The sequence below is a fragment of the Somniosus microcephalus genome, chromosome 4 (assembly GCF_052327205.1).
Source record: "Somniosus microcephalus isolate GS21.2 chromosome 4, FLI_Smic_1.0, whole genome shotgun sequence".
Classification (NCBI taxonomy): Eukaryota; Metazoa; Chordata; class Chondrichthyes; order Squaliformes; family Somniosidae; genus Somniosus; species Somniosus microcephalus.
Genome location: NC_140990.1, coordinates 199837005 through 199861452, shown reverse-complemented (window position 1 = coordinate 199861452; position 24448 = coordinate 199837005). Strand labels below are relative to the sequence as shown.

The 24448-nt window shown below is 46.0% G+C and overlaps 1 protein-coding gene across 2 annotated transcripts in view; it reads left to right on the top strand.

Annotated features, from left to right (window-relative positions):
• LOC147120127 (collagen alpha-3(VI) chain-like) overlaps positions 1 to 23526 on the top strand; it is a 147646-nt gene extending 124120 nt beyond the window's left edge. For both annotated transcript variants that reach the window (XM_085985685.1, XM_085985686.1), the window contains 2 exons: positions 5395 to 5973; positions 22798 to 23526. In XM_085985685.1, the coding sequence (XP_085841811.1) occupies positions 5395 to 5973; positions 22798 to 22811 (593 nt within the window). In that variant the 3' untranslated portion in view covers positions 22812 to 23526. The remainder of the gene's footprint in view (positions 1 to 5394; positions 5974 to 22797) is intronic.
• Positions 23527 to 24448: the final 922 nt, after the last annotated feature.

The following is a 24448-nucleotide window of genomic DNA, read 5'->3' as shown; positions in this document are numbered from 1 at the left end:
GATTTAGGTGTTCCTGTAGGATATCAACAATTTTGTTAAAACTCTTCGCCTTCGGTTTGGCTGGAGCAATCAGGTTCCGCAATAGGCCGTACGTTCTTGCGCCCATTAAGTTTAGTAGTACCGATGCCTTTTCTCATCGGCTACTTCGTTTGCCTCGCAATATACCTCGACTCTTTCCACATACGTGGTCCAGTCTTCTATTGCATTATCGAAGGCAGTGATATTGCCAGTCTTCGGCATCTTGGAAATCTAAGATGGCGCCTCCCACGCTTCCTGTCTTCTCCACTGCTGCTAGCACTGTTGCTGGCGTTTTATGCCTTGATGGCGACGCCCTATGGTCTTCGCGCACTTCCCCCCGCGCTGCTGCTAACTCCGCTCTCCGCGGTTCCCGTAGCAAACTGCAGCTCCTCGCGGCTTTCTGCGCTTCTAATTTAAAAAAAATTATTTCCCCGTCATCGGAGCAACCCTGCGGAACACTTGCCTCCCTCTTCTCGGGTCTGTATGCTGCCCGGCTTCGTAGCCCTGTGTGCTCCACCCTCTCTCTCTCTCCTCTTGCCGACAACGCTGCTCGGCCCCGTTGAAAAGCCACCCGATCGAGCTCTGAACCGCCGCAGCCCAGGAAGGATCAGTGTACTACCTGCCACCAGCCCGAGTAACTGAAACACCATCGACAGGATAATCAAGCCCCGCTCTCGACAGCCTCTCCTGCAAATCTTCAACTCCGATGAATCAGAGGTGGATGCCCACGGTCGACGCCCATTTCTTCTGTTCATTTTATTTTTTTCCTTCTGGCCTCGACCTCTGATAACTTCGCTTCAGGGATGGATCTCCATGAGGTGGTGCAGACTTTAGGTAATTTCGGATCTGCTTGTCGCCAGTATTATGTCCGTGTGTAATTGAGACATGGACTACAGGAGCTGGTTATAACAGGTCTTTACTGAGTGGAGACAACCTGGAACTACTATGCAAAAGTTACTACACAGGCTTATATACAGGGGTGGTCACTACTGGTACTGCAGTGTACAGGGGCTGCAGAATATAGTTCCTTCTGCAAAGTACATACACTACAGCACTTGTGGACCCAACCATCATGCAGCGCCTGATGCCAGATGTCTCAGCTTCCATTGCAGCACAAGCACAAGCCACCCAATGTCTGGGGACTGTGAAACCTCAGCTTGCTGCCACACAAGCTCAGACTGCTGCCATCATGGCTGCAATTACCAGTGTGGAAAGGGGCTTACAGGGTGTCACAGCAGTCCAGCAATCTTTGCTCCAACAGATTACTAGGAATGCTAAGGTGCCGCCCCGGGGCATTGGCAGTGGCTCCGTGGAGGATGACTCTGCTGTCATCTCACAGGATGACAGCATTCTTCCTCCCACCAGTGCCACTCCGCCAGTGCTCTTGCTGTTGCCTGTCAGCCAGCCAGCCTAGACTGCTGTTGGCCATGCCAAGGTGATCCAGTCCCCACCCGGTCCTTCTAGGCCCAGAACTGCTCTTGGTCATCCTGCTAGACCATCTGCAGTCTCCCCTACTGAAAGTCAGCAGCCTTCCACCAGCCATGCTGCAGCCACTGGAGTAGCACTTCATAGGAGCACTAGGACAGGCAAAGGCACACAGAAAATAGGCACTAAGGGAATGCACAAAGGTGATTGGTTGATTTTGTTATGTAATATTGGATGGATTGATGTTTAAAGTTGGATTGGAATGTTTGATCTGTGGTGGCTTTTATTTCAGCATTGTAGCAAGAGGACGTTGTGATGGTCAGTAACAGAGGGAAGGTAAGGTGTGGAATTATTGTTAAATGGAGAATTGGGGATTGTGTTCATTGTTACCGCAGCCGGATGAGTCGATCAAGGACAGCCGGGGCACAAAGGGGCTGTCTGAGTTGCCTCTTCCCTTCCACGTCCTGCTCTTCCACTTTCTCCTCCTCTTCCTTCTCCTTTTCCTCTTCCTCAGCCAGTCACCGTATGCCTGGTGGCAAGCGCTGTGCCCTCATGATGGCAAGGTTGTGGAGCATGCAGCAGACTATGACACATCTTGAGACATGCTCTGTTGAGTATTGCAGGGCTCCTCCAGATTGGCCCAAGCAGCAGAAGCATTGTTTAAGGACACCAATGGTCTGCTCTATCAGATTCCGTATGGCAGCATGGCTCTCATTGTAAGCATGCTGCCCACGTGTGGTTGGGTTGCGGAGCGGACTCATGAGCCAGGTGGCCAAAGGAAAGCCCTTGTTGCTCAGGAGCCACCCTCTGGTTTATTGTGGAGGCTCAAAGACTGAGGGAACAGTAGACTGGTGCAGAATAAAAGCATCATGACTGCTGCCAGGACACCGGGCATTCACCATCATGACGTGCTGAGCATGGTCACACACCAGCTGTACATTCAGCGAGTGGCAAGCTTTGCGGTTGTGGTTCATCTCAGCATTTAAATCTGGTGCCCGCAAAGCCACGTGCATGCAGTTGATGCTGCCCTGCACCTTGGGGAAGCCCGCTATCCTGGCAAATCCACGTGCACGGTCTGCCTGCTTCTCTCTGGTCAGAAAGAAGACAATGAAGTCCCCTCTCCTGGCACAAAGAACGTCCATCACCTCTCTGATGCAGCAGTGGATGGTGAACTGGGAGATGTTACAGATGTCGCCTGCTCCAGCCTGGAAGGTGGCCGGATATGAAGAAATTCAGGGCCATGGTCACTTTCACAGCCATTGGCAGCGCTGTCCTTGCCCTGGAGTGAGGCTGCAGGTCTGGTTGCAAGAGGTGGCGGAGTTTTGTGAGCACCTCCTTCATAAAGTGTAGTTGCCTCACACACTGCTCCTGGCTCAGGCTGAGGTAAGAGAATTGCTCTCGGGAGTCCTGAGGTGGGTAAGGCCTCCTGCTGAGAGCCCTTCTCCCCCTCCTCCACCTCCCTCTGTGAGCAGCTTGTCCTCTTCTTCGCTGCCTCTGCTCCGTCTCCTTGTCATGCTGCAGGCCAAGGGGGATGACAACTGGAGCACCCATGACTGGGAGCCAGTGGTCTGCTCAGAACCCTTGAAGTCAGAAGCAAGGCCTTCTCCACTTGCAGCACCACTCCCTGTCACCTCACCAACTTTAAACAACTCCACAAACTTACACAGAGCCAGTAGACATCAATCAGCAACTAACCTTAGAGAGGTTGCTGATCCATTTAAATATCACTGGTGAGGGTCCTTGCTGCTGCTGAATGGATGTTCACCTGTGCGAGGTTAAGACAGGGTGTGAGCTCCAGCGTTGAGGATGAAAATGGCAGCGCTGGTGTCAAATCAGCGTTGCACACTGATTGCCGTCACGATCTGCCTACTTCCGGTGCACGCTCCTAACACCCGCCCTACCACCCTCACCAAGATGGCGTCCTTTGCAGCACGCACCAAAAGTGTGCGGACGCAGCACGGACACCATTGTCATCACAAAACCACACCCTAAGTGATGAAAAATCGGGCGCTACGGAACTGAATTTCTAGCCCGTTGTCTTCCTGATCGCTAGTACTCCAGGAATAGGGAGATCATTTCCTCTAGTCGGTGAATTTCTTATTCACGTAATTCAGGAGCTCAATATTGGACCTGACAAAGATCAAGTTGCTGTGGTACAATACAGTGCTGATTCAAGAGTTGAATTTGGCCTCAATGCTTACTCAACTAAGATGAGATTTTGGATGCAATAGAAAAGGTTGGACTGAAAACAGGAAAACTCCTCAACACTGGTACTACACTGGATTATGTCGCAAAAAAAAATCTTCAGTCCATCTGCTAGTCGTAGATGAGATGCTGGAGCTTCACAAATCCTGGTGCTCATCACTGTTGTGAATTCCAGAGAGGATGTTGGACAGGCAACAGATGCAGTTAAATGGGCTGGTATAGTGCCCATTGCTATTGGAGCCAAGAGTGCAGACACATCAGTGCTACAACAGATTGTACATGATCCTGATTTTCTTTCAACACTAAAAGACTTCCAGAATTTGCCAAGTATGCAAAGGAAGCTGTTAACAAAAATTAAAGCATTGTTGATTATTGAACAGCCAACTATTTTCACTGAAGTTATGCCATTTTCACTATCCAACTCTAATAATCAGTTCCTAGACTACGTCTAACCACTTAAAAAATATTTTTCCCAGCAGTTTCATTCAAACATACAGAATATTATTGTGTTAGGAACTTACTACATGGAATTATGTATTAACTTCGGGAAGAAAATTCAGACTACTGTTAACTTAACTAACCTGTATATAGCAATTAAACGATAATTGTTTAGGTGGTAAGGGTTGATTTGTTCTTCTGTACATTTCTCTGCACATTTAACATGATGGTAAAATGGTGAGTAATGGCAGTGAACTTAAAAACACCCATTTAACCAATTATTGGGGTGGAGGGTGGAAATTTATGAATTTCCGTATCCATTACACCAACTTCCACCCTCCAAAAACTTGAGCTCATCCATCACCCCTGTGCTCACTGACCTACATTGGCACTTGGTCCACCAATGCCTCGATTTAAAACTCTAAATTTGGTGTTAAATCCCTCCATGGCTTCATGGCGCTAACGGGGCGCAAAGCAACTAGCGCCCGGGCGCAGCGCTGCCAATGCCTCCCGTGAAATTCAGTGGGAGGTTAGCGGCGGCAGTAACCGTTAGCGCCCCGCGATGCTGCGCCGCCAGCGATAATGCCATTGCTGTGCGCAGCGCCCCGGCCGCGATCTTCAGTAGTGCCCCCTGACTTACGCTATGTCCGACTGGGTTAGGAGGGCCTACCTGCGGCCGGGGCGGCGCTATTTAAAGGCGAGGTACCGGGAGGCCATTTTTGTTGCTGGCCGCCTGCCAGCACCTGCCTCCACTGCCGTCCAGACCCGCCCCCCCCCCCCGCCATGGAGTGCCAGCGGCGCTCCATGAGACCAGCACTTCTCTTGAGTGCCGGGCTCTTTTGCCGGCAATCTGATCCCCGGTGGCCCAGCTGGGCCCCGGGTCATGCAGCGCACGACCCCTCCCCTTTAAGAAGGGGAGGAAGGCCGGCAATACCACAGCACGTAGTACCATGATATTCCCTCACAACACCTCAAGAGGGAGGCGGGGTGCTTCCAGTAGCGCCCCGCTTCTCTCTTGGGGCGCTACCACTCAATTTCGGCTGTGGGGGGCGATAATTTTTCCAGGGCGCTAAAAGAAGTGCCCTGGCGAAGTTAGCGCCCCAAAGGGGGCACAACTCAATTTCTCCCCCTACCTCTTTTCGTCACCCATCCTAAGATATTGGGCTCGGTGTCAATTTTTGTCTGATTAAGCTACGGTGAAGTGCTTTGGGACATTTTACTATGTTAAAGCTGTAATAAAAATGTAAATTGTTGTTGTGATATTTAAATTCTGATTTTCTACTTTTTCTTCTATACATTTGTGTTTAGCTTCTGCAGCCAGGCAGAGAGATATTGTCTTCTTAATCGATGGCACTCTTGGAATGGGAAAAGCATTTCCTCAAGTCCGTGAATTTCTTATTAAAGTAATTCAGGAGCTCGATATTGGACCTGACAAAGATCACGTTGCTGTGGTACAATACAGTCATGACCCAAAAACTGAATTTTGGCTCAATACTTATGCAAATAAAGATGAGGTTTTGTTTGCTACAACACAGCTCAGACGTAAAACAGGAAGAGTCCTCAAGACTGGTGCCGCACTGGACTATGTAACAAGAAATGTCTTTACCGCATCTGCTGGGAGCAGACAAGATGCTGGAGCTACACAGATCCTGGTGCTCATCACTGCTGGGAAGTCCAGGGATGATGTTGGACGGGCAGCAGATGCAGTAAAGCGAGCTGCTATAGTGCCCATCGTCATCGGAGCCAAGAGTGTAGATTTGTCAGAGCTACAACAGATCGTATATTCTCCTGATTTTGTTTTTGTACTAAAAACCTTCCACGCTGTCCCAACCATCCAACAACAGTTGATATCGATATTGAAATCAGTTTCTGTTGAACCATTTGAAGGTAAGGATCTTTAAACAAAGCGTGACCATTAGTTAAAAGGAACAAAGAAGAATTTTCAAAGCATCAGATAAGCAAGATATTTGTTTCAAACTGTTGAAAAAGACACAGTGGTGCATTGTGCATTGCAAAATAATTCCTAATATATAGCACAAGTGAGGGAGATTATCACAGGTAGCAATTGGGCATTCTTGGGTTATAAAATAATTTTCATTGAGAAACCTGGGCCAAGATCCATAGTGCAAGACATCAAAAAAATTGAAGAGACGAGAGAAGCTAAAGCAAAAAGTAATGATTAAATAATTGCAGAAGGAAGGGAAGACTTCTGAAGGAAACAGGAGATAAACAGTTTCACAGTTCTTAGCTCCTGGAAAAGAATAGATTAGATTAGGAGATGGTGCAATGGGTTTCAATTTCAACACACTGAGGATACAAGGAGAAAGGGATTTTCATAGAATCATAGAATCATAGAAATTTACGGCACAAAAGGAGGCCATTCGGCCCATCATGTCTGCGCCAGTTGAAAAAGAGCTATCCAGCCTAATCCCACTTTCCAGTTCTTGGTCCGTAGCCATGCAGTTTACGGCACTTCATGTGCATATCCAAGTACTTTTTAAATGCGATGAGGGTTTCTGCCTTTACCACCTTTTCAGGCAGTGAGTTCCAGACCCCCACCACCCTCTGGGTGAAAGACGTTCTCCTCAACTCCCCTCTAATCCTTCTACCAATTACTTTAAAGCTATGCCCCCTGGTTATTGACCTCTCTGCTAAGGGAAATAGGTCCTTCCTATCCACTCTATTTAGGCCCCTCATAATTTTATACACCTCAATTATGTCTTCCCTCAGCCTCCTCTGTTCCAAAGAAAACAACCCCAGCCTATCCAATCTTTCCTCATAGCTAGAATTCTCCAGTCCTGGCAACATCCTCATAAATCTCCTCTGTACCCTCTCTAGTGCACTCACACCTTTCCTGTAATGTGGTGACCAGAGCTATACGCAGTACTCTAGCTGTGGCCTAACTAGTGTTTCATACAGTTGAAGCATAACCTCCCTGCTCTTATATGCTATGCCTCGGCTAATCAAGGCAAGTATCCCGTATGCCTTCTTAATCACCATATCTATCTGTCCTGCTACCTTCAGGGATCTGTGGAAATGCACTCCAAGGTCTCTCTGTTCCTTTACATTTCTCAGTAATCCTACCACTTATTGTGTATTCCCTTGCCTTTTTAGCCCTCCCCAAATGCATTACCTCACACTTCTCCGGATTGAATTCCATTTGCCACATTTTTGCCCACCTGACCAGTCCATTGATATCTTCCTGCAGTCTATAGTTATCTTTCTCACTATCAACCACACGTCCAATTTTTGTATCATCTGCAAACTTCTTAATCATGCCTCCTACATTGAAGTCGACCACAAAAAGCAAGGGACCTAGTACTGAGCCCTGTGGAACCCCACTGGAAACAACATCCCAGTCACAAAAACATCTGTTGACCATTACCCTTTGCTTCCTGCCACTGAGCCAATTTTGGATCCAACTTGCCACTTTCCCTAGGATCCCATGGGCTTTTACTTTTTTGACCAACCTACCATGTGGGACCTTGTCAAAAGCCTTGCTAAAATCCATGTAGACAACATCAAATGCACTACCCTCATTGACCCGCCTCATTACCTCCTCAAAAAAATCAATCAAGTTAGTCAGACACGACCTTCCCTTAACAAATCCATGCTGACTGTCTTTGATTAATCCCGTAATTTTCTAAATAATGATTTATACTGTCCCTCAGAATTTTTTCCAATAATTTTGTTTGAGAAAAAATGAAAATAGACACCTAATGGTAATTACTTTTAAAGTAGTACAGGTACCACAACAAAGGAGCCCCAGGTTTTTTTTCAACCTTTATCTTTCAGTCACATGCTATTCACATGACACAAAGCGATTCCTCCAATGCCAGTTGGTTGGCTCTTCACATTGGTTGGACTACTTCGAACAGCTGGTTGTCCAGATGATTTTTTAAAAAGAATTATACATAACTGGGTGAATATGTACCTATTTTTAGAGGTTAAATGGGCATTATCACCACATGCATTCAAAGGTGAAGTCGGGAATGTGTCAGCTATTTTGGAAGTGTTCCTTGAAAGCATTTATTTCACGTTATATGATACAACCTCCCATACACACATTTGTAATGTTTCTAAACCATCAGATATCTCAAAATGTAATGAGAGTTTTACATTCTGTGATAGGTATGCATGTTGCACTCTTTGAGGAGAGTTCAGTACTCTAGTGTGAGATGAGAAACCATTTGTGATTAGTTCACAAGATGTCGAGCGTCAGTAATAACACATTTGTAGAGCAAGAACAAGGCTGAACTGGAGGGATTATTACTAGTCCTAGCCCCTTTAGGGCTACCCCAGATCAGGCGTATTCCTCAGACGTTCACTTTCAACTAAAGTTTGAGCTAGCCAAATCCTAAAGACGCTTAATTGGGTCCAAAGGTCCGGACCATCTCTCCCTAAAAGAAAGGAACAATCTGAAAATGTTACCGTCCTCCAGAAAGCACTTTTAATATGTTTAGCTAGACTGTAACCTTCCGGATATTATGAGGGTCTGGAGAACTCCCCCAAAATTCTGCAACTCCTCACCAAAGAGTGTACAGAGATTGAGTTTGCGAGTTTGATACAGAAGTATTATCTGAGACAATTCTAAAAATATATAGATTTATTAAAGAACCAACATGTAATTACAGTAGGTGTTTCAATCACAACATTAACAGTTCCAAAAAGAGTAAGCTTACAGTTCTTATTATCAGATCTTAACTTCGCTACAGTTTTATAGTTCTTAGTCTTATTCCAGGGTATCCACCAAAATCAAATACAGTACAGTCCCTTGATCCCCGAGGTACAAAGAGTTGTAGACTTACAGAGCCACCTCTGAAGCCTGAGAATCACTTTGCCCCTTTACAGCGAGACTATCATCCCATTTGAAAGTTCAATATTTATATCCTTTTTCGTGTTATTTCCTTTGAAGTTTCCTGCTGATATAAGCTAATTATCTCTAGTCATTTTTCTGCTGACCCCTGCTATTCTTACAGTCAATTCAGCTGGTAGCATTAAGAATCGTGTCTCTACCCTAGGTATTCGAAGCTCATAAGAACATAAGATAAGAACATAAGAAATAGGAGCAGGAGTAGGCCAATCGGCCCCTCGAGCCTGCTCCGCCATTCAATAAGATCATGGCTGATCTGATCCTAACCGCCAATCTACTATCACAGAACCACCTCCTGAATCTAACAGAATTAGACACACGCAATAGCAGCAGGATCAGGCTACACGGCCCCTGGGCCCGCTCCGCTATCCACAGGGCCATGTCCGATCCGAACCTGGACTCATGTCCAAATTCCTGCCCGCTCCCCGTAACCCTTAATTCCCTTTACTTCTAGGAAACTGTCTATTTCTGTTTTAAATTTATGTAATGATGTAGCTTCTACAGCTTTTTGGGGCAGCATATTCCATGGACCTACCACCCTCTGAGTGAAGTAGTTCCTCCTCATCTCAGTTTTGAAAGAGCAGCCCCTTATTCTAAGACTATGCCCCCTAGTTCTAGTTTCACCCATCATCGGGAACATCCTCCCCGCATCCACCCAATCCAATCCCTTCACAATCTTATATGTTTCAATAAGATCGCCTCTCATTCTTCTGAACTCCAATGAGTAGAGTCCCAATCTACTCAACCTCTCCTCATATGTCCATCCCCTCATCCCCGGGATTAACCGAGTGAACCTTCTTTGTACTGACTCGAGAGCAAGTATGTCTTTTCTTAAGTATGGACACCAAAACTGTATGCAGTATTCCAGGTGCGGTCTCACCAATACCTTGTACAACTGAAGCAATACCTCCCTATTTTTATATTCTATCCCCCTAGCAATGAAAGCCAACATTCCATTGGCCTTCTTAATCACTTGCTGCACCTGCATACTAACCTTTTGAGTTTCGTGCACCAGGACCCCCAGATCCCTTTGTACTTCAGTACTTTCCAGTTTCTTGCCATTAAGATAATAACTTGTTCTACGATTTTCCCTGCCAAAGTGCATAACCTCACACTTTCCAGTATTGTATTCCATCTGCCAAATCTCTGCCCACTTACTTAGCCTGTCTATGTCCCCTTGCAGGTTTTTTATGTCCTCCTCACTCACTACTTTCCCTCCCATCTTAGTATCATCTGCAAACTTTGATATGTTACACTCGGTCCCCTCCTCCAAATCGTTAATATAGATTGTAACAGCAGGTGCATTTCATTTGATGTCATCTCTACCAAGGCCTTCTGTTTGTGTCTCTATACGAAGTGTAAATTAGAACACCTCAACCAGGGTGATCTATGCAATTCTTAGTCACCTCCGCTGGTTGCAATACAGAATTATGTCTCCTGTGTAGGTGTCTTAAGCTTAACACAAAAACAATGTGACGGCAGGTGTTTCTTTTACTTGATGTCATTTTTACGAAGGCATATGTTTCTGCTTCTTTATGTGCCTGTTTATGAAGTGTAACTTAGAACACCTTAACCAGGATGCACCATTGTCTTCTTTCCAAAGATTCAGACCGTCGGGAGCCTCCAACCTTCTATTTCAACAAGGCCATTGACTCAGTGTCAACAACCATCCCACCCCTATAGCCAGAATGCTGTTAACAATGCAGCTTCTCCACTGTTAGGTGTCTAGATTCTCAGTTTGTCATGTTTTAACAAGGCCAGAATTCTTTCATAGAATGGTGAATTTTTCTCAATAGGTTTTATGGCTTATTCCTTCACACAACATGTTTACCACATAGTAAATTAACTATTTCATAGGCTAGTTAAACAACCTATTCTACTTTGATGTGATGTTTTTGATGCATATTTTGAGTCTGTGTGTCCCAGTTATGCTTATTATAAATCACTGGACACAGACCACAAGAATAACTTTAACAGGTCTTTACTATTCGGAGGTCAGGGCTGAACTGCCCAGCAAATCCCTACACAACGTTTATATACCGGTGTGGTCACCACCGGTATTACAGTATACAGCAGCCAAGAGAAAGTAGTACATCTCTTAAGGTAGTTCTCTTAAGGTGGAACAGGTTACATACACCACAATCCTCCCTTTTTAGCTTAACAGTGTATATCCCCATTTAACATAACATAATAACATATAGATACATATATATACAACTTCATGCAAAACAGTTCAAAGATTCAGTCTCTGAGGAGGCCTCCTGATTCGAGTTGGATAACGCCTTTCAGGGGTCTCTGATTCTCGTTGCTGGGGTGACTCATCTAGTTGATCTCTTATGGATTGGACATCATCATCAGGTACATTCACTTCTGAGGTAGATGCTTCAGGTTCACTAACTTCTTCCACAGTTGTCTCTGCCGTAACCCTGGGTTCGACCCTTGTTCTCGATTCTACCAGTTAGTCAGCATGACGTCGTATTACATTTTCACCAATATCTACCGTGTACATCAGGGGTCCTTGTCTGGCCCGAATTGTTCCAGATTGCCATTTCTCATTTTTATAGTCCCGGGCTAACACTGGTTGTCCTATTTCGAAACTTCGAGTGGTCTTGTTATTTATATGCTGGAACTGTTTGTTTTCGACTTCCCTCCGCACATTTGGTTTTAACAAGTCCAACCTGGACCGCAACCTCCTGTTATAGAACATCATGGCAGGACTTTGGTTTGTCACTGCATGAGTGGTGTTTCGATATGCCAGTAGGAAATTGTCCACCTTGTGTTGTAGTGGAATCTGATCTTCGCTCATGGCCTTTATTGCTTTTTTGAACGTTTGTACAAATCTCTCGGCCAACCCGTTTGTAGCCAGATGATATGGGGCAGAGGTATAATGTTTCACCCCATTCTTCTTCATGAATTTCTGGAATTCTTCTGACACGAACTGCGGTCCGTTGTCTGAACATATTTGTTCTGGCAATCCATTTCTTGCAAATATCGTTCTTAGCACCACGATCGTCTTTTCCGAGGTAGTGGTAGTCATCTTAATCACTTCTGGCCATTTAGAATGTGCGTCCACCGCAAATAAAAACATGGAGTCCATGAATGGACCAGCAAAGTCAATATGTACACGTTGCCATGGGGTTGAAGGCCATTCCCATGGATGCAGCGGTGCAATCGGAGGTGCATTTTGAACTTTTTGGCACCCTGAGCAGCTTTTCGTCAGATCCTCTATCTATTGGTCGATACCCGGCCACCACACATAAGCCCTAGCAAGGCTTTTCATCTTGACTCCCCCCAGATGACCTTCATGCAGTTCCTTTAGAACGATCTCTCTTAACTTAGGAGGAATAATCACCCTTGTTCCATACATCAATGTTCCTTGACAGACGGACAGCTGTTCTCGTCTTGCGGAGAATGCCGGTAACAGTGGATCACCATGTGCTGGCCACCCCTTCACTGTCAATTCGTAGACCCGGGACAGTGTCGGGTCGTTCCTGGTTTCTCTTTCAATACTTGCATTGGTGACTGGTAAACATTCGATGATGGTCAAGTGAAATAACTCAACAGGGTCAACCGTCGGTGCCTCCTCCGCTGTAGGTAGTGGCAGGCGCGACAGCCCATCAGCATTACCATGCTGCTTTGTACCTTTGATTTCAATCTGATATTGATGTGCCCCTAGGAAAAGGGACCATCTCTGGAGCCTCTGTGCTGTCATCACCGAAACACCCTTCTTAGGGTTAAAAATGGATACCAACGGCTGGTGGTCTGTCAGTAGCGTAAACTTTTGGCCCTGCAGGTAATGATTAAACTTCTTTACTCCCCACACAAGGCTGAGAGCCTCCCTATCTATCTGAGCATAGTTGCGCTCAGCGGAGGTCAATGATTTGGATGCGAACGCGACTGGCCTCTCCAAGCCATTTGGCAACTTGTGTGAGAGTACTGCCCCAATACCATATGGAGAAGCATCACAAGCCAAATGAATAGACAGCGTTGGGTTGAAGTGAGCCAACACTTCCTGTGAGGTGATCAATGCCTTGCTTTTGCGAAAGGCCCTCTTACAGTCCTCGCTCCACTTCCATGGTACTCCCTTCTGCAAAAGAGCGTTCAGCGGGTGCAGCACCGTGGATAAATTTGGCAGAAACTTATGGTAATAGTTAATCAACCCTAGGAACGACCTCAACTGGGATACATTATCCGGAGCGGGAGCCTTCACAACAGCTTCGACCTTGTCAGGAGACTTATGAAGCCCCTCCTGGTCAATGACATGACCACAGTACGAGATCCGCTTCTGAAAGAACTCACATTTCTGGCGATTAACTCGAAGTCCATATTCTTTCAATCTGGTGAGCACCAGTTCCAAATTTGCAAGATGTTCCTCATCATCATCTCCTGTAATCAGAATATCATCCAGGTAACATTGTGTGCCTGGAATTCCCTGTAATACCTGCTCCATGGCCCTCTGCCAAATTGCTGGAGCCGATGCCACTCCAAAAACCAGTCTATTATACTGATACAAGCCTCTATGTGTGTTGATCGTGAGATACTGGCGTGACTCTTCCTCAACTTCCATCTGTAAGTACGCCTGCGCCAGGTCTATCTTGGTGAAGTGTTTCCCGCCAGACAATGAAGCGAAGATATCCTCAACCCGCGGAAGCGGATATTGCACCGTGTGAAGCACCGGATTAACAGTGATCTTGAAATCTCCACAGATGCGAACCTTCCCCAGTTCCCCCGGCTTGTTGCTCGATGAACGCTTCATGATGGGAACAATGGGCGTGGCCCACTCACTCCAGTCCACCTTAGACAGTACTCCTGAACGTTCTAACCCTTCCAGCTCAGCTTCCACAGCAGGTCGTATCGCATAAGGTACCGGTCTGGCTTTGAAAAATTTCGGGTTTGCATGTTCTTCAACCTTGATCATTGCCATAACTCCTCTCAGTGTTCCCAGTCCCTGTTGGAACACCTCTTTAGCATCGTCCAATATTCTGGACAATCGTTTAGGTTTGACATCTTTTTTACCGGAATCTACCGTTAGTGCTTTTAAGGAATGCCAGTCCATATTTATTCTCCTGATCCACTCCCGTCCCAGTAGTGGTGGACCTCCCTTAGGTAGCACATATAAGTCCATTCCTCGGCTTTCTTTGCCCTTGTGGACCACCTTTACCTTTATCTTTCTGATGGGGTATACTCTTTGCCCCGTGTATGTTTTCAATACAATCTCCGTATCCCGTAGGGGAATATGTGGGAATAACCTTTTGTAATCTTGCTTATTCATGACCGTCCATGCCGATCCAGTGTCCAATTCCATCTTCACTTGGACTTCTGCTATCTGAAGTGTGACCCAGATAGTTTGGAGGTCTGCTTCATTACCCACATTGTGTACTCTTAGACAACCCAGTTCCTTACTGCTGGAGTCTGAATCTGACTTCTGTTCATCCGAACTGTTCTCTGTCACCTTGTGTACCTTTCTGCACTTTTCCTGCGGTGACTTTTTGTTGCTGGTCTTCTTTCCTGACCGGCATACTTTAGCTATGTGACCAAGCCTGCCACATTTTCTGCATTCCTGATTTTTGAACCAGCACTGGTTCTAATCATGTGTTGTCTTTCCACAACGATAACACTTTACTGCACCCAAGGCCATTTGATTGGTGCTGAGTTCCGATGACCTTAGCTGCATTTCCGCAGTGCCTCTCGCTGCAGCTTCGTGCGATGCTGCAATAGTGACAGCTTTATCAAGCGTAAGATCATTCTCTTCTAGCAGTCGCTTTTGTGTTCCTTTTAACAATCCACACACAAATTTATCTCTCAGCGCATCTGCTAGTCCTGTTCCAAACTGACAGTACTTTGATAGCTTACGCAGTTCAATTAAGAATTCAGCGTTGCTTTCTTCTTTCAGCTGCGTTCTTCTGTAAAATTTAAATCGTTCCGCTATCAGCAGCGGCGTGGGGTTTAAATGATTTTTCAGGACAGTAACAATACTCGCGAAAGTCTGATCCACCGGTTTATCTGGTGATACAAGGTGCTTCAATAGCCCGTACGTCTTCGCACCCATTGAGTTTAATAAGGTTAGTGCTTTCTTATCATCTGGTACCTCATTTGCTTTACAATAAACTTCCATGCGTTCTACATACGTGGCCCAATCTTCGACATTGCTATCAAAAGCATTGATGTTACCATGTTTAGGCATCCTTGCAAGTTTCTTTAAATTTTCTTTTTCCCAAAATGGCGGCTTCCCGCGCTCGTCTTCTTCCCCCGCCGACTACAATGGCGGCTTCCCGCGTTTGCCTTCTTCCCCCACTGGCTGCAATGGTGATTGCCGTGCTGCTGCCGTTCTCGCCTCCCCAGCGGTTCTCAATTCCCCGACGCTTTTTTTGCTTCCCCGCGGTTCCCGTGGGCATTCACGCTTCCCCTGCTGTTGCGCCTCTCAGCCCCACTTGCAGGCTGGTCCTTTACACCGGCTGCGGTTGAGTTCTCCGCGGTTCTCGTGGCCTTAACGCTGCCCCAGTCGCTGCGCCTCTCGGCCCCGATTGCAGCCCGGCCCTTTTCACCGGCCGCGGTCAAGTTCTCCGCCCTTTTTCCTCCGTTTTCCCTCCCCTACTCCACAGCCAACGTGGCTGACTTTCTGCTCGCGTCGCTGATCGGCTTACCCACCACCGTGGTAGAAGGGATGATCACTGCCTGTCGCTGATGGAGGGCTTCGTGGTCAGAATTTTTCTTTTTAACCCGGGTTCTCGATGCCTCCCGTGCGATGTGGTGCTCAGCAGGATGATGAGGGCGGATGCCTCTTCTCGACGCCCGTTCTGAGGATGAAGCTGCCTTGGATGTAAAACTGCCGCAGGGTAAGATCGGACTCGTTGCCACTGTTGAGTCTGTGTGTCCCAGTTATGTTTATTATAAATCACTGGACACAGACAACAAGAATAACTTTAACAGGTCTTTACTATTCGGAGGTCAGGGCTGAACTGCCCAGCAAATCACTACACAACGTTTATATACCGGTGTGATCACCACCAGTATTACAGTATACAGCAGCCAAGAGAAAGTAGTACATCTCTTAAGGTAGTTCTCTTAAGGTGGAACAGGTTACATACACCACAGCATACAGATACAAGATTGGGTTAGATTGTTGATCTGACTGTACAGTCTTGTGCCTCAAGCTGCAAGACCTTGGCAGTATAACTGTAGTCTGATGCAAAGCCAAGTTTGTTTTCAAGAGGGAACTAGTTAGGTATTTGACAGAAATCGTGGTTGAGGGTGATGAAAGCTAGAATGGCATATGGTACCTGAACTTTGGAACCAGCCAGTTGCACCACAATGGTTACACACACACATACACACAAACACACACACAGAACTCCTTTGTCTCTGAGCCGAGATTAATGTGAAACCTAGAATAATTCAGGCCTGCCAATCCCACTAAACAGGAACCAGTCTGAGACTGTTAGCTGTAATAGAATTTGCTCTTAATGAAAGACAAAGAACAGCACAAATCCTCCAAATGGATATCATTTTAATGAAAAAAGCAAAAGTATTTAATCTCCGATGAACTCAGTAAACTGCATTATCTACTACAGCAGATATTAAGTACGGAGCGTGCATTGTTAGCGACAGACAGGTTTCTCATCGTCCATTAGCTAATGATGGTGTGGAAGAAAACTGAAGATAGAGTTAAATTTTGTGTTAGTTATCAATGTTAACACCAGCAATATCTTCAGAAACAAACTCTGATTCAAAAACAAAATGCAAAATATTCAAAGTCTAGTATTCAATATTCTGTTCCAATACTCTGCCTGCATGACAGCTAACTGCTATTTGCAGGACAACAGATTTCAGGTTTAATTCCACAGTATGATTTGTTGTCCTGGCAGGAGTCGCCAAGTCTGTAGTCTTTGTTAAGAAAAAAAATGCCAAATCTACAGGGAATGTGATAAGCAGCAGGAAACATTCTTGGATTGCTGCATGTTTATCATGGCTTTTTCCAGGGTTGTCAAAGGCAAAACTGAGTCATAAAAAAATCCTATTTAAAACAAACAGTAGGTGGAAAACTAGGAAAATAAAGTACTTCACCAGCACCAAAACCTCAGTCTGATATGCTATACATTTATTGATCATATACAATCTTCTCTGTATATCAGTATTTAGTTAATTTATAACAATTTATAATGGTTCATTTATAATAACTAATGACCTAATGCAACATTCCTGTTCTGCATGGCTCAGTACCTCACTAAGGCACACACTTACTTACTGATTCATTAGGGGAGCAGCATTCTACTAATTTAGAATAACTGAAATGGCCCAATTTTTCCTATGAATTTGGATCTCCAGTACTCCTTTAGTGTTTAATGATCTTTGTACAGCTTGAGAAACATAAACCTTTAATTACTTAACGCAGCCTCAAACATTATGATCTGCCTATAATGTTTAACCCTCTCTAGTCTGAGAAAATGTATTGGGCGCAAAATTCAGATCCTTGTTTTTTTGGGCGCTATGAGTGCCCTGTGAGGTCCAAAATGCCATCCACGGCGCTGTGCATACTTCTGGTGCGAGTTGCGCCAGACACCATATTGCTAAGGGTGTTACTGTGCGCACAGTGAGCGTCCACCGGAAGCACCAGCACTAATTAGAAGGATCATCAACTAATTACAGGTTAGTTGCTGATTGATTTCTACTGGCTGTTGCTACGATTCAACATGTGTTTGGTGCTTTCTATAGTTGTTTAAAGTTGCTAAAGTCTACAGGGAGTGGTGTGGCATGCACTGAAGGACTTTTTCCTGACTTCAAGGCTTCTGCACAAACCACTTGGTGACAGACAAGGGTGCAGTAGTAGGAATTCCCCTTGGAATACAGCATGACTGGGAGAATGAAAAGAGGGCACGCAGAGCAGGACAAGCTGCAGGGAATCCACGCAGTCAGCTTGCTGGCTTTACAATGTAAAAACTGCACATGCGTGATATTTTGAATGGCCCATGCAGCCCCTTAAAGGGGCCGTGCAGGGCCAAAACAAGTTACAGGGAACATTGGTCATTATGCCTTCATTGTGCAGCAGTAAACTGTGACATCTGTATTTGAGCCACCACACCAAACCAAAGGGTGGCCACTGGGCGACAAGGGCTATCCACTGATGATATGACTCATGACTACAGTGCGCAACCCACGCACATTTGAACAGAATGTATACAATAAAAGCCATGCTGCCACAGAAAATGTGATCGAGCAGACCATTGGTGGTGAAACAATGCTTTCGCTGCCTGGACCGCTCTAGAGAAGCCCTGCAGTACTTGGCAGAGCAGGTGTCTAGATTCGTCATGGTCTGCTGCATGCTGCACAACCTCATCATCATAAGGGCACAACCCTTGCCACCAGCCATACAGCCACCAGCTGAGGAGTAGAAGCATGATGATGAGGAGGAGGAGGAGGAGGAAGGGAGGAGGCAACCTAGACAGCCCCTTTCTGGCCGGGCTGTCCTTGAAGAACTTATCCGAGTGTGGAACCAGTAAACGCAACTCCAATCCTCACTCACCAATAGTCTCACACCTTCCCTCCCCTCTGTCACTGACCATCACAGCGTTCACTTGGCCACAATACAAAAATAAAAGCCAACACAAAAATAAACATTCTAAATCAAATTTATAAACCAAATCATGTCATATTGCATACAAACATAAACTAATCACCCTTGTGTATTCCGTTAGTGCCTGTCTTCTGTGTGCCTTTGCCTGTCCTAGTGCTCCTATGCAGTGCTACCCCAGTGGCTGCAGCATGGCTGGTGGAAGACTGCTCCTTCAGTGGAGGAGACAGCAGATGGCCTTGGAGGATGACCTCGAGCAGCTCTGGTCATAGAAGGCCCAATTGCGGACTGCACCACCTCGGCATGGGCAGCAGTCTGGGTTGGCTGGCTGACAGGCAACAGCAAGGGTGCTGGCGGAATGGCAGTGGTGGGAGGATTAATGCTGTCATCCTGAGAGAGGACGGTAGGTTTGTACTCCACTGTCCCACTGCCAGTCCCCCGGGGCAGCACCTCAGCAATCCTAGTAATCTGTTGGAGGGCAGATTGCTGGACTGCTGTGACACCCTGCAAGCCCCTTTGAACACTGGAATCCAGAGCCATGATGACAGCAGTCTGAACTTGCACTGCAGCACTCAGACGTTTGCTGACTGCTGCTTGTGCTGCAATGGAAGCCAAGACATCGGCCATCAGATGCATCATCATGGTTGAGTCCACAATTGTGCTAATGGAGTTGGCCACCACTTCCATGCTGGAAAGGATGGGTTCTAAGTTCTGTGCAAAGCCCTGTGCCAAGTTGGTGCCGGACTCCTCCAAGCTCCTTGACATTGCACGCAGGCTTTCTGGCAGGTCTCCCACTACACCAAGCATTTCATTGTACATACACACCAGCCTTCTTCTGTTGCCCACACCATCAAAGTGCTCATCTGAGTCCTCTGCAGCAGGACTCATGTGTACCCTCGCCCTCCGGGGAGCTGGCACCTGCGCTATCCTTGCCCCTTGCCCTGGCTGTAGGCCACTCGTGCCCGGTATCTGACCACATGCAAATCTCGCTTCTAAGCTATCCTTTAAAGTCCGCGCAGTTTCAGTATCTGATCTGGTGGCTGTGAGTGTGAAATTGATTGATGGTGTTTCTTAGTAATCAGTGTCTTGTTGCTTTTCCACCACTGCCTGGCCATGTAGCAGCTCTTTGGTATCTGTAAGGAGAAAGGCACAAGGGTAAGGTTGTGGCGAGGGTTGTGGGTCGTGGGGGGGGGGGGAAGTAGGGGGGAAGCAAGAGGTGCATGCTTACACCATCTGCAGCTAGTAAATCAGATGAGGGGGATGTGGGATGTGAGAAGGAGGATTAGGTAGGAGGATACCGTCATCTTCTATGGTTTCAGCCCCACTGCTGGCCACGGTCTCCGCAATGGCCATTCCAATAATGGCCAACACTGTCTTGCAGGCATGCCTGACCCCTGCCGGTTAGGTCTTGCTGCCTTCAGTTGTGCGCCACCTTGTCCTGCAAGAGAGAGGGAAGTGTTTCAGTGAATGTGGTGCAATCTGTTTGGGTGATATGGCTGTCATGTTTGAATAGTTGTTAGTGTGTGTAAGCTGTGAGATATGAGTGCGAGGCTTGCAGCAGTGCTAAGTGTATGAGGGTGAGGTGAAGCTATGAATGTGAGGTATCAGTTCCTGATTGATAGAGATTGTTGGTAGGTAAGTGATGGGGATGTGGTGCATTGAGCAGTTGCTGAGGTTAGTGGTGCAGTTGGTGGGATATGGCACTTGAAAATGCATTCACAGACCTTGACCACTCATGTGAGGTCATTGAATGTTTTGTGGAACTGCATCCAGATGCTCAGGGCTTGGCTCCTGGCATTGACTGCCACAGCTACCTGCTCCCACTGCCTTCTGAGAGTTTGCCTGGAGGGCCTCCTGGCCCCCTGTGGATAGAGCACATCTCTCCTCCTTTCCACCTCCTGCATCAGGGCCTCTAATGCAGCATTGGAAAACCTTGAGCTTGCTCTCTCCCATGTTGTGCCATTATTGAGTGTTTCCCAGGCCAGAATCAGTTGTAGAACAACTTCCACCACCTGCTCCAGCCACAATGCTCCTCCCCTTTAAGAGGTGCAGACTGGCTTTAAGTAGTGCAGGCTGGCTTTAAGTGGTGCTAACCTCCAATGATTTTGGGCCCGCTGCTGATGCGTGCAACCAATGAACTGTGCGGTTAATACTGGCTGCATGCTACAATCATGGAAATGAGCAGGCAGCACAAAGTTGGCATGCTGCCTGCATCACATTGAACAGATACAGGTTAATTATGCATTGTGTTCCCCGTGCCAGTTTTCGGAGGCTGTCAAATTTAGCCCCCACTGTGTCTAAGGAACTCATCAATTCTAAATGGCACAAATGTCTAGTGGATTCTCCCCCGCCCAATTCAAAGAACTATCCCCAGTGGATTTGGTGAAGTGTAATGCAAAACTCTGCCTATCAAACCATTCGAGCAGACTGGTCACGTAATTTGTCGACACCAAAGATCTCCTCCACAAGTATGCACAGAACTGCTATTAAAAGCAAAGAAAATCTGGGTTTGGAGTCATAAGCATTATTTCTGTATCCAATGCCAATTTCTCTGAAAATATTAGCTTTTCCACCCTCGTAAGTAGACTGCACAACTTAAGAGCTAGACCGTCCCCAAAGATGCAACCAGAATGTGGAACTGTGCACTGTGATACATCCACTGATACAGATGGAGGAATCTGCAGTCGGAATCATTTCAGTTGTCCTGCAAGGTGTTGGATTACTTGAGAGAGGACCTTATATTAGGCAAGAGAGAATTATGGAGTAACAGATGTTAAACAGATTGTTGCAACTGCTTCTTGTAGATATGAGTGAGAAATTGCTATTGTCCATATTTGGTCGACACATAAAACATCTTCAGAGACAGATCATAATCTTCAGAGACAGATCATGAAGATTCTTGCATTGTAAAGCAAATGGAGTGGGGGGTGGTGATGGTGGTCAAACACAGTAGTCCCATTGTCAGCACTAAAGAACCATGGTTTGGTGTTATGCTGTTTGTAGGGGTTTATACTTTTGTAATGACAATTTTTCTTTTAAACTCTTGTCCATGGCTGTCCAGCACTGGAATGTATGTAACAGTCCTGTCCCATTTCTCAAAGCCAGCTAAAGGGCCTCAAAGAGCCTGAAGTGCAGATTTATTTCTTGGGGCATCTGATGTTGCTTAAATGAATACGCATTGCCAACTTGAAAGCCAAAAGCAATAACTAAGCCAGAAGTTAAACTAAAATAACCCATGAGCTTAACGCGCACATACATGGAGAAAAAGCTAGTGCACAAATTCGACAAATGCTAATGGCAAGAAAAAAAAAATGGAGGTTCATAGAAACTTTTATGAATAGGAAAAGCCCTTTTGATAGGTTAACCCCACCTAACTACCTTATTACCATATCCCTCAATCTTTTCTCTCTCCAGAAATACATCTAACTGCCTCAAACTCATTTATACTGTGACCTTGCCAGATAACTTCTTGGACAAATCTAATAATTTTAATCAGGCGAAAGTTTTTGACTTTCATTTTTATTTATAGTTCTTATCTTATTCCTGACACAGAATTTCAGCAGTGGAATTCGAGCTTTTTTTAAATGAACTGTTGGTCCATGTTTCTCTGCTTAGCTGGCTAGTCTCAACAAAGGAAAAATGTCGGTTTATGTACAACATTGTTATTCACAGGAGCTATCCGTCAATCCTATAGTTAGCTTTGGCTGCATTTACCACAAGATTGAAGTGGTTTCAGTTGCAGTGATGCTAAAGTTGTTGGGTAAATCAGGAGTCAGGGCCTCATCTGATCAAAGTGGAGTGGGATTCCCTAGAGGAGGTAGTCTCACTCTGCTCCCACTCTACCTCCTTCTGGAATGATATTGGACCCTGACTAACTTAAAAGATACGAATGAAAGAAATCATTGCTCCCTGAACATTACAGCAAGACATCCTGCTGATAAATACATTACCAGTTCTCCCATCACTAACACAGCAAGCCTTGCTCCTAAATTACAGCTCTTCTGGTATGATAGGTATATATATGTCTGCACAAAGCATGTCCCAAGGGAGAAGTTTTACTTTGTTTGCAATTTGTAGCAAAATCACAACTTTGAGTATAAAAATGCATTCGTGAGTTTGCTATTGATTAAAAAATAGATTGCCCAAGATAAGTGTGAATTGTTACTTTTTACTCAGTGCATGTCACAATTTGTACTATACCATTGTGAATCTACATTGGTTATGAAGGACAGGTGGTGACCTAAGTCTTAATTATTTTGTTTGCCTACAGATCAGCCTCACTGAATAACATGACAGATTGTCGTGCCTGTGGATTTTTATGTTACACCATTCAGACTCCTCTCCATACATTAAGCTACAAAACGTTAAGGGAGAACAATGGCCGTGAATAAATCACTTCACAATCAGAACAACTTGAAAACCAGTTATCTTTGGAAGACACCGTTCTGACAAGAATTTTCTGCATATCTTAGCAATCTCAACTATCCGTGTAAAACTGTATCTATACATCTGGCTTATTTTATAAAATTATTTACAATTTATAGTCAACAGAATTATCTGGCAAAATCATGGGCACGGTGTGAGGAACTCGGCGACACCATTCACCAAGCTTAATTGCATTATCTCCCCACCCCAGAACATTTTAGAGTTTGAGGGATTGTGGTCAAAAAAAATCCTTGACCTGATTACACGTTAAGTAATCTTGATCATGAATGAATTCTTGTTATGCTAATTTTTTGGGGGGTTGTGTGTATATACCAAAGCTCATCAGCTACTCCTCAATATGTTTAGTATTTTCAAATCCAATTTTCCCAGCTGCCTGTCTGCTCGATAAATGATCAGAATTCCTGTTCCCACCCATTACCACTGTCTGGCCAACATGGCAGGTCCAACTCCATCAGGTTGGAAACTAGCACTCCCAAACCTACCTAGGTTTAAATCCCCTATATGTCATCAGGGACTTTTAAAATAACAAATAAAATTTTATTTTAAAACAAAATAGTTCAATCTCTTATTAACTGTGTTATATTGTTTTTATATTCTAACTAAAAGGCTTCTGTACTCTTGGGATTTTGATGAAGTGAGGGAACGTGAGTACGATAGTGTGAGACACAAGAGGCCTGAATTTTAAAATGGAGGTGGGTTGGGGGCGGGGGGCTGGAAAGCGGGAAAGTGAAAGCCAGATGGAGAGGCTGTCTGGCTGCGGGCGGGTAGGCCTGTGGCACTAGGATACAGAGAGGAGGGAGGGAGGGATCGGGTGGGGGCCGGGGGGTGGTCGGGGGCTGGAGGTGGAGGGAGAAAGAATCCGGCCAGAGCATCGGGGGAACATGATGGGGGGGGGGGAAGATTGGGGTCGGAGCATAGGGGGAGGGGTAGGGGAAGGAGCGAGGCCAGATCATTGGGCGGGGAGGGGGGAAGGATTGGGGCCGGAGCATCGGGGCTCGAAGGCGATCGGAGGTCTTGGGGCAGGCTCAGAGGCCTCATGGGGGGAAATCAGAGGCCTCGTGGGGGAGATTGGAGGCCACATGGGGAGGATCAGAGGCTTCAGGGGGTGGGGAGAATTGGTTGGCCTTGGGGGGATTGGAGGCCTCGGGGCGGGGGGGAGGGGAATCGGAGGCCTTGCGGGGTGGGTGAGGCAGGGACGTTGGATCCAGGAGGTAGGTGGAAAGGCATTTACCTCCTGGATCCAGCAGGCCTCACCTTACTTTAGCTGGCAGGTTCCCCGAGGCCTGAGAAACCCGACCAGCCAAAGTTAAATTTGTAAAGGTGGCTAAATCTGAGTCATGCCAGCCTCATTATAATATTTAAATGGTGACCCGCCTCCTGGGAGTGGGATGGCTGCCCATCCCTGTCCTGCTTCCGTTAAAACCAGAAGTGGGTGGGTTGGAGGCGGATTGGGATCGGGATTCCATTTTTAACAC